This window comes from Xenopus tropicalis, chromosome 3 (assembly GCF_000004195.4).
Source record: "Xenopus tropicalis strain Nigerian chromosome 3, UCB_Xtro_10.0, whole genome shotgun sequence".
In the NCBI taxonomy this organism is placed as follows: domain Eukaryota; kingdom Metazoa; phylum Chordata; class Amphibia; order Anura; family Pipidae; genus Xenopus; species Xenopus tropicalis.
In genome coordinates this window covers 58967909-58987405 of record NC_030679.2, presented here as the reverse complement: position 1 = coordinate 58987405, position 19497 = coordinate 58967909, and the positions used below count along the sequence as shown (strand labels likewise).

General features: G+C 39.6%; 1 protein-coding gene across 6 annotated transcripts in view; it reads right to left on the bottom strand.

Annotated features, from left to right (window-relative positions):
- Nucleotides 1–512: 512 nt before the first annotated feature.
- Nucleotides 513–19497, bottom strand: part of cpm (carboxypeptidase M) — a 38240-nt gene continuing 19255 nt past the window's right edge. For 4 of the 6 annotated variants that reach the window (XM_012958933.3, XM_018092056.2, XM_012958934.3 and 1 more), the window contains 7 exons: nucleotides 12073–12170; nucleotides 10192–10361; nucleotides 9579–9763; nucleotides 8232–8387; nucleotides 5750–5902; nucleotides 5034–5182; nucleotides 513–783 (listed from right to left, as the gene is read on the bottom strand). In XM_012958933.3, coding sequence (XP_012814387.2) covers nucleotides 607–783; nucleotides 5034–5182; nucleotides 5750–5902; nucleotides 8232–8387; nucleotides 9579–9763; nucleotides 10192–10361; nucleotides 12073–12170 — 1088 coding nt within the window. In that variant the 3' untranslated portion in view covers nucleotides 513–606. 6 annotated transcript variants of the gene reach the window in all.

The window sequence follows — 19497 nt, the reverse complement described above, 5'->3', positions numbered from 1 at the left end:
GCCAGAAGCACAGTAGGAGGGGGATAGCTAATAACAGCCCAACAGTCACACAAGCACAGACAGGTTTTAATTCTTTATCAGGTCAGGCTAGCTGCTGATTGGTTCCAGTGTACTGAGAGCTGCCACCCCCCCACCCCCCGCACAGCCTAGGAAAGGAAGCAGAAGGAAAAGATGAGTGAGGCAAGTAGAGTTTTGGGGGAATATTTCAATAAATTAACCTAAAACAGTACTTTTCGTAGCATATTCTTGTTTCTCACTCAATATATTTCCTTTAACGTATTCCTAAAAACAGTGTACTGTAGTATAAGCAGTTCCCAAAGCAATGTGCAAAAATTCAATCAATTTCTTTGGTCTGATGTGAGGAAAGGTACCCTGCTTGCACCCATATATCTAAAAAGCCCCTAGCATGGTAGCTGTAACTAATGCATGAAATTACCCTGCATGTACTTTATTTAGATACTCTCACACATATATCTTTAATGCACTATACATTTTATACACGCACACACAGATAATTTTTTTAAAGCAAATTTATTGGCAGCATCTCTTCATTCACCAAGGGCAGAGCTTTGAGGCAGTTTTGGATCAGTACATTTCTCAGGACAATCAAGTACATAATAATACCAGTATGGTACTTAGGATGGAGAGCAAAGTGTAAACTTGCAGATGGCTATTTGCACTTGACGCTGACACATTTATGGAAAAGTCATATTTTGTTGCATAAAGATTCTTATTGTTTGTGATATCGACAGTCTGTAGTAATGATACCCCTGCTGCTGATATCTAAAAGATCAAAAGAAAACAATGAATAAGAAAAAAAAAAATTTATTTGTGTGTGACCTTGCAACTTGCTCTATAGGAAAGGTACCTGGAAATTCTTACTCTGTATAAAATAGTTGGAAATTATACAATTATTTTGGTTATTTTACATGAGAAAGAACCTGATGTAGATTTTATCCCCCTATTGGCATTCATGTAATGAAAGGAGCAAAGTATGAAAAATCACTTGTAGCAACTAATCAGTTTTCTGTTTAAAAGCAGACATCTCATTGGTTACTATGGCTTACTGCACCTGGGGCAAAGCTTGTGCCTTTTTTTATTGCATACAGGGAAATGCACCACATCCAGTTGGCCAAACATGGACAGGGGGGCAGGGCATTCCGGTTACATTTCTGCTACTGGGTGCCAAATATTTCCTAGAATGCTGGGAAGTGTATTTATAAAAGCCTGCACTATTCAGAACTAGTGTCCTTAATATGAAAAGAGAATCACCAGGATGGCTGGAAAGGGAAAGCAGATAGAGGCAGTCTGCAGGTAGAAATCCTGTCCCTTAACACTAACCATAAATTGCAAAAGCGGCCTGCAGCTGCCACCAAGAGCAACTAGAAGCCTTTTATTAAGAGCTGATCAAAACAGATGCCATCTAAAGGCAAATTACTTAATGGCAGCAATTTTCCCACAGCATGCTTAGCAGTGCATCAATGACAAGAGTGGCTTTGTATTCTGTACCCTTTCCAATAACGGTATCATTAGAATTGTATTCTAACCATAAAGGCAAAGTCAGCGGTATAAGCACTAAACTTAGGGTAAGAATCCATGGAGCAGTTGAGTTGCCTGTGATAGATCTTCGTTATTGCAGGCGACAAACCACTCCAAAGAGGCTTTCCACCGGGAACAATAGGAGTGACCTGTGGAAAGCCATTCACATCACTTCAGTAATCTGAAGGCAGGCAACTTTGCACAACTTTGGAAAAGGAAGCGATGCAAAGGGCTTTCCACTGATGACTCCTATTGTAGCCTTTTCGAAGCTGAGACCACTTATTACTTGTTTTTACAAACAAGAAAAACTATAGATATTCTTAAGGGCAGTGACACATGGGGAGATTAGTTTTTTTCATGCAAGCAGGACATATTGAGGTGATGACTGTGTAAAAATACCAAAGAAAGGGTTATCCTGTGCACCTGCTAATGGAATCAGCTCTTTTCATTTAGGACACAAAAAAGTATTTTCTAAAAAAATTAGAATAATGTGAGCAATTTTGAGTCCAAGTTGGCAGTGTTGAGTTGAAAAAGAAGTCAACTTTTATGCCAAATCAAAGGGAACTGATAGAGACATAGGTAAAACTAGTGATGCAAGATTTGAAGGAATAGATGCAGGATAAAAGAAACAAAAGGTCTAACTGTACAAGCATTTGAAGTATTAGCATGAAGACACACAGAGCTAATAGTAATGGGTACAAAAACTGACAATACTGATCATTTACTGATAAATTTACTGAACAATACATGTAAGAATGCATAAAGGATACTACAACAGAATCCCCTTGTGATTTTTAGGAAAAAATTAAATGGAATTATACAAAATGGCATAATGCAGCGCCGCGATTTCCAGAAATTGCGGAAGTTTCCTTGAGAGGAAACTTTCGCGATGCATATGCCATCCCATCGGCCGGTGGGATGGCATATCGGGGAGATTAGTCGCTCGCAACGAGGGAGATTTGTCGCGGGCGACTAATCTCCCCATCTACCACGGCCCTAAAGATGAGGATTTATGAGCTTAATTAACCTGTAAGCTCTGACATTATTTTAAAACTAAATTTCAGAATTATGCAAAAAAAACTTTGCATAACACATTTACAAAAAATCAACACAAATCTTAAAGGGATACTATGCACCTTTAAAACACTTTTTCTAAAAATCAGCACAATAAATAAGAATTGTGTTAAAATGCATGCTGCATATTCTTTAATTTCTCTCCTATTTTTTGCTATTTAAAAGCACTAACTTGAAAGATTATTTTTTTACTGAACGTCCTCCCCCCCTTTATAAACAGGGCATTGAGCAGCTCATCAGGGGATCAGGGGCTTTTCAGTGGACTTATAATTTGTTTTACCAGCATCTCCATTGCTCTGTGGTATCAGGAAGTGACAGGAAGTACTAAACTAAACTGGTTTCATATTCTTGTTTAGAGGCAGAAATAACAGAAACCATAGATATTTCTTAAATAAAACAATTAGGCAGAAACCATGTTGTGCACAAGCCCTATTCATTGAGCTCAAGGTGAAAAGGGGTGTATACTGTCCATTTAAGTTTCATGCAAACACCAGAATGGCATGGGGGGACCTTTTTGGCAACTCTGGATCCAAAAAGTTTGTATAAAGCTGGCCATACATTATAACAGGGGTGGGCAAACTCTTTGGCTCAGGGGCCACATTAACTAATAGACGGGCCGGACCGGGCCGGGACAGCGTTACACCCAGGGCTGCCATCAAAAATTATGGGGCCTCTCAGCTCCCCCCCCCAGCGACCCGCTGCTTCCTCCGTCCCGTCCTTCTGTTCCCCGGCTCCCCAGTGCATTCTTTTATATGGTTGCGCCCCGTGCGTGCTGATGCTGTGCGCACGCACGGGGCGCAACCAATCAGGGCCCGTCATTCTTTTAAGGGGGCCGGAGACGGCGGGCCGGATTGAAAGGGATGACGGGCCGGATGTGGCCCGCGGACCGTAGTTTGCCCACCCCTGCATTAAAAGATCTGCTTGTGTGGCGACCTCCCCAGTGTGCCCACCTAAGTTGGGTGATATTGCGTTGAGTCAATTGTTTGGCCCGGTTAGATCACAATCCCAGGGATACAGCCCACCATGCCGATGCGGTCCTAGATCCCACAGAAAATCAAACCTGTCCAATTGACATTGGCTAATTTCGCGAAATATATTAGTGAGGTCGATCTGTTGGAGGGCCCCATACATGGTGAGCACAATAAGCTGCTGAATCGGTCAGAAAGGCCCAAGTATATGGCCACATTTAGTCTTTAAGACAGGGGCGGGCCAAGCCGACCGTGCGCCCTAGGCAACCCGGTCGGCCAACTCCGCCCACCTCCCCGCGGGCGGGGCGATTAGATCGGTCATTGCCTCCGCCGCTAATGACAAGCAGTGGAGGCAATGACAAAGTAGCACTAGGGGTAGGCAGGAGAGGCTCCTGCCTGGCGCCCCTCAATCGTTGCGCCCTAGGCAGCTGCCTCTTCTACCTACCCCTAGTTCCGGCCCTGCTTTAAGACATGAACAGAGTCTTACAGATATTATATGCTATTTATTGTTTGACAAAAACGTGAGGTTAGCAGAGTTCATTATTAAAGGTATAGATCTAGTATCACTTATTTAGTCCTTGAACGCTAGATGTTAATAGCTATGTTTTAGCAAGTAGTAACCATAATCATATGTGGCTAAGGAGTTATTAAGTGCACTACCATTAAGGCCATGTATTATATAGAATGCCCCAATGGGCTACAATATGTAGTGAAGACCCAATAGTTTTATTAAAGAAATATTAAACGTGAACAATATAAAAAAAAGGTTTGAAACAGTCTGTGCCTTCAAACATTTCAATATTTTCCACAGCAATAGCAACAGCACAGTCCATGAGGTTTGAAATCCTTTGGCATAGAGTTCATAACCCCAGATTGCAGAGGAGGTGACATGATTAATGAATGTTGGTAGATGTACAAACTGCGCACTGTAACAACTTTAGAGTTATTGATTAGAATTTAATTAAAAATGGCCACGTGTTAGACCCCTGTTTAAAGAAAGAATAACATTTTTTCTAAATAAAAATAAGACCCATAAGGGTTGATTCACTAAAGTGTGATAAAACAAGCGCTATTTATAGCATGCATTAAAAATTTTATTGCATCTTATTTTTTGCGTCTTTATGCACGATTCACTAAAAGGATACTTGCGTTAATTTAGACGCAATGCTGTTTGCATTATTTAAGTCGCAAAGACTATTTTCGTGCGGTATTTGACGCAACGCACCCTAATTAACGCAATGTGGTATTTAACGCAATGCGCTATTTAACGCACGCGATATGCAACTTAACCCATTCGATAATACTTCAGCAAATCGCACGGGTTTTTTTTTGCGTCAATTTTAACGCAAAAAAGCATGCGATAACGCTTATCGACCTTTAGTGAATCAACCCTATAAATTGCCTTTTCTTACATAAAATATAATTAGTACAAAGTTAGACACAAATACTTACATTAAATGTGTAGCTTCCTGGTGTGAGAAGATGGTAATATTCACCAATACTATTGGTTGTATAAGGCTGAATGTGTTTTCTGTCCTTGACTTCCACAATTGCATTAGGAATAGGATTTCCTTCCAGGTCAAACACCCGTCCTTTGATTCCTGTGATGACATTGAGATAAAATGATTTGTTACCACTGAAGTATAATTTCCAGCTCAGGCCTCTCTCTATTTCCAGTATGGTACCACAAACACTGAATGAGCTATTGGATCTGTTAGTCCAATTGAAACTCAAAAGATCTTATTGCAATGATACAAATCAGATGTGCATCCTTTCTGCCGTAACCATTATCATCAGAGAAGGAAAAAATGAATGAAAAACCCAAATAATAATAATAGTGATAGTAAAATCCCAATGTTTGGATCCTTTACATGCAGGGGTGGACAAGTGTGCTTTTTGAGAAGTTTCTCCAATGTCTTGTTTTTTAACTGTGCCCTGAAGTCTGTATCCAATTTTTGTGACCTATTCTGTAAGTACTGATGACTGATGTAATGAATATGTTTGCTGTGCTCTCAAGTTCAGATGTTGGTTGACTACAATTCTCAGAATGCTTTGTGTCTTGATTAAAATCTGGGAGTTGTAGTCCACCAACATCTGGTTATAGGGTTATAGTGAAAGGAATTCCCTTTCCATTGGGAAACAATGATTAAGACACGATTTCTACATACCCATATGTATTTGCTTAATATACTCAATCAGAGAAACTTTATTATCACTCCAAAACTGGGACAGCGTTGATTCATCTGGATATTTGCAACATGACAGCTCAATTGTAATTTCATAACACTGGCCATAGACGTAATTATAATCCTGCATCCCACCTAAAATAAAGCATATATCATGTTATAGGAACTTGTTTTTGGAACTGATCATTTTCCAGTAACTCATTCCTCAGTTCATCATTTATGCTAAATAACAATGAAGAGATGCACTTTATAATCCAACCTTAGCGGAAGGAAGTAATTTCTTTGTATGAATCCCAGTCATTATGGGATGTCAAATAAAGGATGACTTCCTAGAAGCAGGCTACCATAATCCACTGACAATTAAAGCCCTTTTCCATTCCATGCTTTACTGCATAAGTATTCCATCATGGATTCCCTTTTGCAGGTTTTGTAATCCTGAGAGTATTGTTTTGCCGTATATATTTATTAATAGTGTGTTGTAAAGCTGCTAGATATTGAGAAGGTAGTGCTACATGGAGGGTCCTAAAGACGTATAAGGAAGGATGTTCATTTTAATTGATATAATTCTGCCCAGCCAGGATATGGGTACCTTTTTCCATCTAGCACATTCTGTTCCTACCATTTTCAGCAATGGCTGATAATTTAGTCGATATATAGCCTTGGGATCTTTGGGAAGTTTTATGCCTAGATAGGTAAGATTCTTTCCATTCAAACTTAAAATTATCTTTAAGTTGATGTAGGGTGTGTCTGGGGATATTTATGGGAAGCGCTTTTGTTTTGGTGTCATTGATTTTGTACCATGATGTTTTTTGAAATTCCTCTAGGGTTTTGAGGAGGTTGGGGAGAGTTATTGTTGGGTTGGTGAGTGTTAATATTATGTCATCTGCAAAGAGTCCTATCTTGTGCTGTGCTGATAGGGTGTCTAGGCCTGTGATGTCAGGGTTATCCCTGATCATGTGGGCTAGAGGTTCTACCATCATTGCAAAAATTAGGGGTGAAAGTGGGCATCCCTGCCTAGTGCCGTTTGTGAGCGAGAAGGCGTCTGATAGGGCCCCTGATGTTTGCACTTTGGCTGTTGGTTGGGAGTATAGAGGTGTTATTGCTTTGAGAAATTTATTACCAATTTGAAAGTGTTTCAGTGTTTCTTGCCTTCTCTGCATCTAATAATAGCAAAAGTGCTGGGTTTTTGGCTTGTTTTAAAGTATGGAGCATGTTGTGGAATATGCAGGTATTGTCTGATCCTTGCCTATGTAGTACAAAGCGACTTGGTCTGTATTCAGTAAAGATGGGAGTACTTTATTCAATCTATCGGCTAATCATTTTGAATATATTTTTAAGTCTGTGTTTAGGAGTGTTATTGGCCGAAAGTTTGTGCACCTATCTGTTGATTTTCCTGGTTTAGGGATGGTGACTATGTGTGCCTGTAGATATCCTGGGTTGACTACACCGGTATCCATAATGTTTTTAAAGAGTGTGAGTAGGTGTGGATGTAGCTGTCATGAGAAGATTTTATAATAGTTATTGGTAAATACATCTGGGCCTGGGGCTTTCCCTACTTTTAGATTTTTGATGACTGACTTTTTTTCCTTGAGGCTAAATTGTATAGCGTGGAATAGTAGTTAGCAAATTCGTTAGCGATTTGTTTGGGATCTGTAATTTTTCCTTGAGGTGTCGATATATATTGTATTCTTGCTTGTGCTTGTTTTTCCTTAAGCTGAGCAGCTAACAGTTTATCGGCTTTATTTCCCTTAGTGTAAAATAAGTGCTTAAGCATCTTGAGTCTGTATGCTGTCTTGGCGGCTATGTTTTCATTTGTGTTTTTGTTGTAGTTGTTGTTCTAGTGTCTTTAATTTTGTTTCTAGTTGTGTTTTGGTTTCTCTTCTGGTTTTTTTAAGTGTTTTGGCTAATGTTATTAGTTCGCCCCTAAGGACTGCTTTATGTGCTAGCCAGACTATTTGGGGGTTGCTATCTTTTGTTGCATTGTGTGTAAAATATTGTTGAATAGCTTGTTCGATTTGGAGCTTATGTTCTTCTTTAAGCAATAAACTATCATTTAGTCTCCATGGAAGTTTAATTTTTTATATATATTTTTAATTATTTGTCTTATTGTTATATTCAGCTCCTCTCCTATTTATTTTGAAAATCCACTGCCTGGTTGCAAGAGCAAATTGGATCCAAGCAAGTGGATAGCTGCTAATGTTCCAAACTGAATAATTCAAAAACTACAACAAAAAAAAGGCCAGTTGTAAATTGTATACATCATACTAAAAGTTACATTAAAAGTTGCCTTTAAAGAGTAATTAATAAGGTTTTTTTTATAATATACTAACAGCTTTGTTTGCCATTATTTGGCCTATACAGTTACAGTAGAACATCTACTGTATCTACTGACATCGTCCAGTGCACAGCCACATCTGTCTTTAGAATAACACAATATAAACAACATATCTATAAAACCACCAACCTCTAACTGGGTACCACTGATAACCATTGGTAATGCCAGCAGGAAAACTATTCATGCCTGGACACTGAATGCCTTGATACATGTTGGCGTGTTTGGTTGCATACAATGTTGCAAGATACTTGAAGACATCTTCGTCTGGAGTTATTCCATTGTTCTCTAAAAAGATGAAAATATTGTCCATTAAGAGAATGTGATCTTTTTGCAAATCCCATGCAAATTTGCGAAACATATAAAAAAGTTTACTGGTGAAACAAGGTAGGGGGTACAGGGTGGCATATGCCTAAAGATTTGTGCAATCAGTAGAAGGGGCTAGTGGAAGGGGGAATCGCAGGTAAGGAACTGCATTTTTTATAAATATATATGGGGAACCTGGGACCATTAAGGCCCCTGGCCACCAAAGTGTATTTTGTATTTATGTACTAGAGCACCTGATAATTTTTATTGTATGTGGCTGAAAAAGTATACTCAAAACAACATGAATAGGGAAACCTTTCCACAGATAGAAATAATTATCTACGCTTACTACATTTTATCTGAGATTGATTTTAGTTTAAGAAATCCTCAGTTTTAGGGTAATGGCACATGGCAGAGATGAATTTGGTCATACCATGTATGGCAACTTGTATGCTCACAAAGAGGGATTGTGGTCAGCCTGCAGCCTATGCCTGCCACTTTAATTTGATTACATTAGCCAGATATGGGAGCAAAGCAGCTAGTTTGGCAACCTCGCCAAACAAACAGATCGCAACATGTATGGCCACCTTAAGAGACTTCTTTATTTTGAGTCCTAGAAAATGCAGAAATAGGCAATTGTTGGCATTTACGTGATTAATATGTTGTAGTGCTGGAGATACCCAATGACAATGTCTGTGGGTAGTGCAAATTCCAATGGGCAACAAATCTCACTGTGTGCCATCACCCAAAAGGGCAGTATTTGCAGTTTTGCCCATTTCACCACATACTAAAATACAGGTAGGTTTCTCCACCAGTAGTGCTATTAGCACTAAGCAGAGCAGAGGCAGCAGCATAGGAACATGGAGGTGCTATAATCTCAAGCATCTGAAGGTGTAAGGCAACTGCTGTTACCTACCTATTTTTCTGTTGACAGGATGCTGGGGGGTGACATTACCCCAACTTCAGTGCAGAGCACAAGACACAAGACTCATGTCAAATATTATAATGAAATATAAAAACAAAATCTGTTTGCTCTCTTGAAAAATGGATTTCAGTACAGGATTCTGTGGGCAGTGGTATTAATGGATTTGTTTTAAAAAAAAAAAAAAAAAAAAAAACAACAAAAAAAAAACCACGTACATTAAAGAATCCCATTACCTTGTGCACACGTACCTGCATTTCCATTATCATATGGATAACTAGCCACTACAGCTCCACCATGAAAGTTGGCAGACAGGACGAATGTTTCACTTTTAATCCAGTCCATCACTGCCTTGGTCTCTGGCTGGATGGGATCAGGATTTAAATTAAATGCATCAGGAAAGTTTCTGTTCAAGTCATAGCCATTTTTATTCAGTCTTAAAAAATAAGCAGAAGAAAAAAAAGTTCATTCAGCACAGTAATTGTGGTATAAGACAATTGACTGCAGCTCCACCCTTATCTACTCTGCTGAATCCAAGATGGCCTCTCTCTAATTCTAAACTTTCCAGATAATGGGTTTCTGGATAAGGGATCCTATAACTGTGCATAGACTTAAGGGATTTGATATCTGAAATGACCAAAAGAATAAATGGTCTTGGCTATTAAATACCATTGTAGGCTAGTCATTATGTTTAAAGGAGAAGTAACACCTTTTTTAAACAAGAGGGCTTTGCACAGGGAAACCTCCACATATGTTCCACCCCCCCCCGGAACCTGTGTCTAAAATGCAGGTGCAGGATTTTAGTCAGGCGTTTGTTGGCCTCAGTACCTGCTCTATGACCCCTCTTTCCAGAGATATTCTTACCTGCCAACTATGCCGTAACAATCTACAGCTGATGCCTCAAAGCCATCTGGATTCATGGAAGGCATGATATGGATCCTAGTATTGTTTATCAATTGTGAAATCACAACATCAGTTTTATAACTTGTCACCAAGTATTCTATTAGGTGAAGCATTAATTCTCTTCCAACCACCTGAAAGACAATGATTGATAATGTGTGATAACACACATAACACATAGTGAAGCCTGTATTAATCTATCTGTAGTAATCAACAAATAACAACAACATGCTATCATCATATATTTGGCTCATTATCCCATTTCATTTTTACACAACTATAACTTGATATGTAGTGAACCTTGAATTTATAAAATTATTTTGAGAAGCATGTATTGCTTTGCTATGTACACAGAGTTGCAAATGTAATCAGAGTGTCTTTTACTGAATATATACTACCCTAAAGTTTAGTTCTCTGATATATTATTTCAAAACATTGAAACTAAAAATAGATTCTGTAGGGGTAGTTACCCTTTCTTCAGGCAGTCCCCTAAAGTTTTAGACAGCCCAGTAGTGTCTTAATTTACATTTGGGAGGGGAAGCTGTTTCCTTATCTTAGGTTAAAGTAATTTTTAGCAGTTTAGTAAATGGTCAGTATATGTCACTGATCTATTCTATAAAAGGTATTTAAATTTAACTTAGGCGCATATCTCTCCCTTACGTTAAGTGGTATTTTCTGATTATTTTCTATTCTATAAAAGGGGAAGACAACATGTGCTCCACCTATAAAAAAATGTAGTAATGCAGCAGTGCTATTACCAGGACATGGAATAAGTTTTGCATAAATCATTTCATTTTTAAAGCAAGAACATCCCAAAAAGAAACAGGAAGCCCAACAGAGAATAACGGCTTCCGGTGCTCAGTTGCATTTTGGGCTGCTCTAGATCCTGGGTTTTTCACTATTGCATCACATATTCACAGATGAATACATTCATTATCGAAGCTGGCTTCCCAACCGTGCAAAGCAAAAGTAACAAATTTTTTTACCAGCATTTTTCAGTTGGTTTTCATTTTTTTTGCTTTTATAACAAATGGTTTAGTAGAGCATACATTTACAAGCCTGTCCATAACCTCATGTTCCTGTCGCTTGTAAGAGGTAGGTCACAGACCTTGCAAAACGGGGAGGTTTGTGTGAGAAAAACACCAACTCAAGTTTTGATATATCTGCCCCCAAGTTTCTATATCATCAAACAGCATCTGTGTGATAGCAAAGACCAAACTGCCAGTACACATAAGCAGAAAAGGTTTGAGGATGTATCCGTAAAGGTCTGGGCCTGCAGCAACTCATTAAGGGAAACTAAACCCTAAAAATGAAAATGTCTAGACACGCCATATATTACATAATGAACTTACTGAACCAGCCTAAAGGTTAAACATCTCTATAGTAGTCATAAGGTTGGATTTGGGGGTGCAGCAGTGGCCTTCACACACCTACCCATAGCAATGGCCTTCACACACCTACCCGCAGCGCGCGTAAATAAAAACTTACCTGCAGCACGTCGGGGAAGGGAGACCAAAGGATCGGTGGAAATCCAGTCCTTTAAAGTTGTCACAGGGGGTGACCATACTGGACACTTCTGTTATGTTTTGTGCTTCTGTGGTACCGAAGCACAAAACATAATTTACAACATTTCTAGCCTACGTCTTTAGTCATGTTTTAGTTCTCCTTTATGGGGACTTCTCCCCACTGCTCCGTATGAGTTTAAAAGTGCACCTGTGTGCACTCGCGGGGGGGTTTCGCAAACGCGCATGCACGGGGAGGGGGGCGCAGAATGGGGGTGGCCTCAGTGCGCCTGGATCAGAAATCCGGCGCTGGCAACTTATTAATGAGCTAAATAATACATACCTCATTACCATGCATGTTTGCAACATACTTCATTTCCGGAATGCCAATCATATGCTGGGAAGGATATAATCCTATGACCAAAACCCAAAGTTGGTTACCTTGAAGAAAATTAAAAAAAATATAAGCATTAAAAGATGTTAAATTTATGAAAAATAAATAACAAAAAACTAGAAAGGTAAATTTGAGAACAAAACAGGTTGGTTTAAAAAACTGAACTCACTGAATGAAATCTGAACTGTTGTTCCACCCAGTTTTTCTAACTTTAGATCACAATTATATAGTAAAAACCATTGTGCAAAGTTTGGGGACCCTGGTTTTAATAGTGTCTGAATGGCAGCAATTTAAATTTCCCCACTGAAAGTCAACAAGTGACATCTGATTGGCGATTGGTTTTTCAATTGCTTTTCAATTGCTTTTTCTAACCTGGAACTGCAGTTACCCAGTGACTAACTCTACAAAGTTTAGGGACCCTAGGATTAATAGTTAAAGAATGGCAGCAGTTTAAATTAAACCAATATAAGTCAATAGGTGAATTGTGATTGGTGGGTGTGCCCACTTTTTCTAACCTTGAGTCGAAGTTACCCAGTGACAAACAGTGGGCACCCTGGCATACATAGTTTGAGAATGGCAGCATTTTAAATTTAAACTTATGAAATTCAATAGATTAAATCTCTTAGTAACCCAACCCACTTTTCCTATTTTTGAACTGCAGTACCCCACTGACAAACTTTGCAAAGTTTGGGGACTCAGGCATAAAAATTGTGGGACTGACAGCATTTTACATTTACCATTAAGTAAATAGGTGAAATGTGATTGGCTGTTGGTGGCTCTGTCCACTTTTTCTAACTTTTTTGAACTGCAATTACCCAGTGACTAACTTTGCAAAGTTTAACAACCCTGCATTTAATACTTAAATAATGGCATCAGTTTAAATATAAACCAATGAAATTTAATGGGTGGAAATGGATTGGCTGTGGGTGGCTCTACCCACTTTTCCTAACCTTTAACCTGAGTCCCCCAGTGATAAACTATGAAAAGTTTGGGGACACTGGCAATAAACGTGTGAGAATGGCAGCAGTTAACTTTTCCCCATTAAAATCAATGAAATAAATCCGATAGGCTGTCTGTAGCTCCACCCACTTTTTTCACCCATTGAATTATTGTCACCCAGTGGCTAACTTTTGGGACCCTGGCATAAATAGTATAAGAATGGCAGCATTTTAAATTTCAACCAAAAAAAATGTAATAGATGAAATCTGATTGGCTGTTGGTGGCTCCATCCACTTTTTCAAACTGAAAAATGCAGTCTCCTGTGAAAGGTTTGGGTATTAATACTGTGAGAATGGCAGCAGGTTGAATTTCCCCATTGAAAGTCAATAGGTAAAATCTGATTGGCTGTTGGTTTTCTAACCATAAACCACGGTTACCTGGTGCCTAACTCTGGGGACCCCAGCGTTATTACTGTGAGAATGGCAGCAAGTCAAAAGGTCAAAAATCTGAATGGCTGTTCGTAGCGCCACCCACTTTTGGGCATCCAACAAATATCACATTTTCATTCAGGCTGAGCCCATGACTTTGTGATTCAAGTTTAGTGAGTGTGGCCTCAAAGCTGTAAGAATAAAAATATATTTTATTTTATGCAAGAATATACTGAATATATGAAAAGCCCTGTAATTTCCAAGCATGCCTATACCAATTATGTACAGATTTATTGACATTTTTAACTCTGATGTGATGTGCAGGTTGACCCACAACCCCCCGGACCCGCGGGATTATTGTTTAGGTTAGATGGGTAGGGGTAAAATTTGGGCAACCATTGTGGGTTTGGGTTAGGTGCAGGTTAGACTGGGGAAGTACACTTTTCCTCTGCTCCCAAAATGTTCCTTTCTTGAAAGCTTAGGCCCCAGCAGAACTACCAGTAAAATGGGACTCACAGCGCACACAACAAGCCAAGGCACACATACATGCTAGGTTCTATCAGCCAATTAATGGACAGAGTTCTGTCTTTCGCTTCCACACTTCTTTTTGTTACAGTCAGAGCTGCATTATTTCTGGTCATGTGATCTCTGAGGGAGCACACAGTCCATCACTAAATGGTAGATCAAGGAACAAGATGTAAAGGATAATATTTACTGATATACATTTTCCAGTTTGGTGAGATTCCTTAACAGGTCTCTTAACATAATATAAACTATCTGTTGGTTAGGTATTTATTCTGGTTGAATTTCCCCATTGTAAGTCAACAGGTAGAATCTGGTTGTTGGTTGCTCCGCCCACTGTTTCTAACCTTGAAACGCAGTTACCTGGTGACTAACTCTGCAAAGTTTGAGGACCTTAGTATTAATATTTAAAGAATGGCAGCAGTTTAAATTTAAACTAATGAAAGTCTATAGGTGAACAAACCAAGGCACACTTACATGCTAGGCCACATCAGCCAATGAATGGACAGAGTTCTGCCTTTTGTCACACATTATTTCGCATTATTTCTGGTCATGTGATCTCTGAGGAAGCACCCAACCCATCACTAAATGGTGGATGTAAAAGGGCATATTCCATACATATTCCAGTTCAGTGAGATTCTTTAACAGGTCTCTTAACATAATATAAACTATCTGTCGGTTAAGTATGCATTCTGGGGGTATAGTTCTCCTTTAAAAGCAAATACTGTATGTGTACTCTGTGCTTTGGATAAAGCAATAGAAGACAGACAATAAAGTTAGATAACGTCTGCAGCGCCTGATTTCAAATCCGGGCACCCCGAGGCCGCCCCTCATTCGAGCCCTAGCCCCCCCCTCATTCGAGCCCTAGCCCCCCCCCCCCCCCAGTGCATGCGCGAAAGCGAGAACTTAATTGCTCCGTATGGAAGCAAAGTTTTTGTTGCGGCAGGATGGCATGCCACCCCTAAATTTGTGCCACCCTAGGCCCGGGCCTTTGTTGCCTCTCCACAAATCCGGGCCTGAACGCCTGGCATGCAGCAGGACTTGTTTTTTTCCCAATACTTTTCTGCACCCTCACAGATCTTAGTTTAAAGGCTTTGAGGAGAACTAATCACACCTAAATGCAGCTTGTATCTCATTTATTGGTCAAGTTATAGCTTTAAAGCAACAGCAACGCCAAAACATTAAATTGTATACATATTCTGGCAAAGAATTAATAAATGCAGCATGACAGAATACTGGGTATATTTTTTACATTGGCCCTGTTCCAAAAGCTAATTCTATTACCAATTCTGTATTTAAAGGTGAGCTAAACCCAAAAACTAAATTGAAGCAAACTTACTCATGGTGCTCTTCTGAACATGTTTGCATTTTACATTTATTGGTTTTTGAGATACTTGCATTTTTAGAATGCTAATATCAGGCTCTTAAGTCAATTGAAAGTCAGCAACCCAAGTAACTGAACCCAGGATGTGCATAGAGAGTGCTGGCTCTCTGGGCCCTCAAAAAGCTGTTGAGCTGAAGTCTGACTAACAGTATAAAGAAGACACCACTTAAATAGAAAATGAATGAAACTGCAAAAATGCTCAGATGACCACTTTGAATAAGTTTACACAAATGTATTATTTGGGTTTGAATCCCCTTTAAAGGAGAAGGAAAGCTACTAAGGCATTTTGCCAATAGATTAGTCACAATATTGCAAGCTTGAACACTATATTTATTCAGTAGACTGCTTTACCATACCTGAGTGAACAGCCCTTGAAGCTCTTTGTTTGTTTAAAGGAAAACTAAAGCTCAACTTAAGAAATAGGCTAGAAATGTTGTACATTATGTTTTGGGCCTCCAAAGATGATCTTGTAGCTTCTCATCTTTTTTTCTGCTGATTCACTGCACATGCTCTGTGCTGCTGTCACTTACTGAGCTTAGGGGCCGACATTTATATTCTATATATTTACAATATATTGTAACAGTATAAGGCTGATTAGTAATTCATTTAGATTCACATCATATGGCAGCTCTAAAACCAGTGCAGTTAGCATCCTCATTTTCTGTTTGATAATTTGAGACAACCCCTAAGTTTAGCTTCTCACTAGCTGCCCAGAGCAAAATGAGCATGTGCTCCTGTGAAAACTGTAAAGACCTATATCATTACTACTGTACAGATGCTGAAACCTTAAGGTAGCGCAGTCAGTTTACTATATAAAATATGGCATTTCTAGCCATATTTATTTTTAGGGTTTAGTTCTCCTTTGAGATAGCAGCAGCAATTTTAGCTTGGTCTAATGTCACTTCCCTGCTTGTATCTCTCCTCACCTATATCATTACTACTGTAAAGATGCTAAAATTTTAAGCTAGTGCAGTCAGTATACTATATCTTTAGGGTTAAGTTCTCCTTTAAGATAGCAGCTACCATTTTAGCTTGGTCTAATGTCAATTCCTTCACTTATATCATTACTACTGTAGAGATGCTAAAACTTTACTCTAGGGCAGTCAGTTTACTATATAAAACATTGCACTTCTAACCATCTTTTAACCTCATTTTAGCTTGGTCTGATGTCACTTCCCTGCTTGTATCTCTCCTGCTGCATTTCTCTCACTGCTGAGGGGAGGAAGGAGAAGTTAGAGGAGATGGGAGAGAAGAGAAGAGAGGGGAGAGAGGAGGAAGCTGTGCAGGATCCTGCCATGCCCTAAAGGATTTTGCTGAGAGAAGGAAGTCTGACACAGAAGCTCATGTGTACAAACAGAAGGAAATAAATGTGGTGTTTCTTTTCACAGAGGACTCAGAGCATAATTACAGTGAGCGTCTATTGGTGTATTTACATAGACTTTTCTAATTAGTTTTTACCTTTCCATCTCCTTTAAGTGGTATTTTAATACATGGCCATTGGGAGGTGGAATATTGTAATATACCGATCCTTTCCTTAGGTTTTCTATTGTTAGATAGGTACAAGTAGACTGAACATATATTTGAATTAATTGATGTAGGTGTCTGCGATTCACTAAGATATTACTCCTTATAGATTAAATAAAGTAACTGTGTATAAGGCTAGTGTGTGTGGAAACTAAACTCTTCTACATGGACACAGGGTATGTTTTCCCTGTAATTATTATGGGGTAGGGTTGTCACCTTTAGTTTACATGGAAAGAGGACAGGGGGTGGTCTGTGACATCATAAGGTCGGACTTGTGACATCAGGGGAAGGGCTATGATGAGGCGACTGGCGATTGGATGATCACCATGTCAATCAAGGAGAGTCCTTTCCAGATTTCCTTATTTGGAAAACAGGGCAGTCAGTTTTGACCTGGACAGTCCCTCCAAAAACTGGGCTGTCTGGGTCAAAATCAGACAGGTGGCAACCCTATTATGGGGTATTTTACATGCTCGAACTTGGCGTAAATATATCCAAAGTTCATACAACTTATAGAGTAATTGACTTCAGCAAGTTTGTAGATATACCAAATAGCTTTACAGACAGGGGGGCTGTTCTATGCATATAGCTGTAACTGCAAAAAGTGCAGTTGCCAATAGCAGCCAGTCAGGAGTTTGCTTTCATTTTCATATTTGTGGTAAGATATTTAAAATGAATTGCTTATTACTTGCTACTGCCAACACCTATGTTTTGTATATCAGCCCCCTCAGAGATTCTATGTTCTTCACAAACCAGTCTGTGCCTATATTTTACTTTTTATGCAGTGCAAAGTCACACCTTTTCCATTCAGGTACATACACAACAGTTACCTAATATATATATCTAAGTTCAATCTAGTTCACAGTGTCCTCTCTATACAAGGTCCCGACTGGTAGAAACCAGGTTCGATTTAGACAATCATAAGAGCTGCTTTACAAACATAAGTGCTAAACTGCAGAAGTGCTGTTGCCAATAGCAAACAATCAGGTCTTTGCTAATTTGTAGTAGGCAGTACAAAATGAACTATACACTTCTTTAAAGGGGTTGTTCACCAATAATATCAACTTTTTTGCAACAGCTTTTTATTTTATATTTTTACCTTATATCTAACTATTGAACTTTAAAGTTTAATTTTTTGACCTTCCCATGTCATGTAAGGAGGGGTCACCGACTCTTGATACATTTTCCTGCAGCAATATTATTATCCAGTAAGAGTAAATTCACTCTTTTACTGGCAAGCCAACTTCTGCAGCTTTTGTTATGCACCAGGAAATCCCACTTTTCCACATTTTCTGCTCAGCCTGTCACATATGCCAAGCATATTAATGTCTAATTATTATATTCCATTATTTGTATTGAGCCATTCCACATTGCTTTACAGAGGTTCTATAAAAAAGCAGTGGCACTACACTCCGGGTCGGACTGGGGGGTGCAGGGCCCACCGGTTTACGCTTAAGGCATATGCCTGAGGCAAGTACACTTGCAGGAGTGGACTTGTATTCAAAACAAAAACACTAGATGGATGTTATATTTATCTGCCTACAGCTACTACAACTGACATGTCACATCAAAGTCAACTTTTAACCTTTAACTGTATTTTTTATAGATCCATTTATTTACTTGTGTATGTGTTAGTGGAAAGACATTAGGGATTATTTTTGTTCCCCTAGAACACAAGTGCAGGAGCACTAAGGGGCGCCACAGTACACCCCTTAGTACTCATTGACCAAGCACTTATGCCACCCTCTTCAATGCACTTATGCATTAAGTGCTGGATGAGAAATTCAACACCAAATGGGCAGGGACAGGATACCCAACTGGTCCTGTCCTTAAGGCATGGAATTAAGGACAGGGCCCTGATGTGGGCTGCCCGTCTGGTTGTTCTTACCATGCTCCTTACCAAGTTGTGTTTGTGCTAACTTCTTTGCAGTCAGTTGTGCTTAAAGGAGAAGGAAAAGCTAAGTCACTTGGGGGTGCCAAAATGTTAGGCACCCCCAAGTGACTTGAATCGCTTACCTTCTACCCCGGGCTGGTGCCCCTGTATGGAGAGAACAGCACCAGCCCGTGGTAGCAGCGATCGCTTCCTCCTTCCTTCTTTGCTGCGCGCGCATGCGCAGTAGAGTGAAAAGCTGAACTTTAACAGAGAAGTCGCCTTTTTCACTCTACTGCACATGTGCCAGACTCGGAGTCGCAGCAAAACAAAGGCGGAAGGAGGAAGTGCATCGCCCCAGGTGCCCCGGGCTGGTGCGGTTTTCTCCTAACAGGGGCACCAGCCCGGGGTACGAGGTAAGCGATTCAAGTCACTTGGGGGTGCTTAACATTTTAGCACCCCCAAGTGACTTAGCCTTTCCTTCCCCTTTAAAAGAGAAGGAAAGTCATTTTGGCATTTTACTACCAATAGATTAGCCACATTAGTGCCACCTAGAACACTATATTTATTCTTTACTATACCGGAGTAAAGAGCTCTAAAAGCACCCCCCCCTGTTTAGTTTACGATAGCAGATGCCATTTTAGCTTGGTCTTCATAGCTTCCTGCTGTAACTCTAGCCCTTGGTAGCTAAGATCACACATTCTGATTGG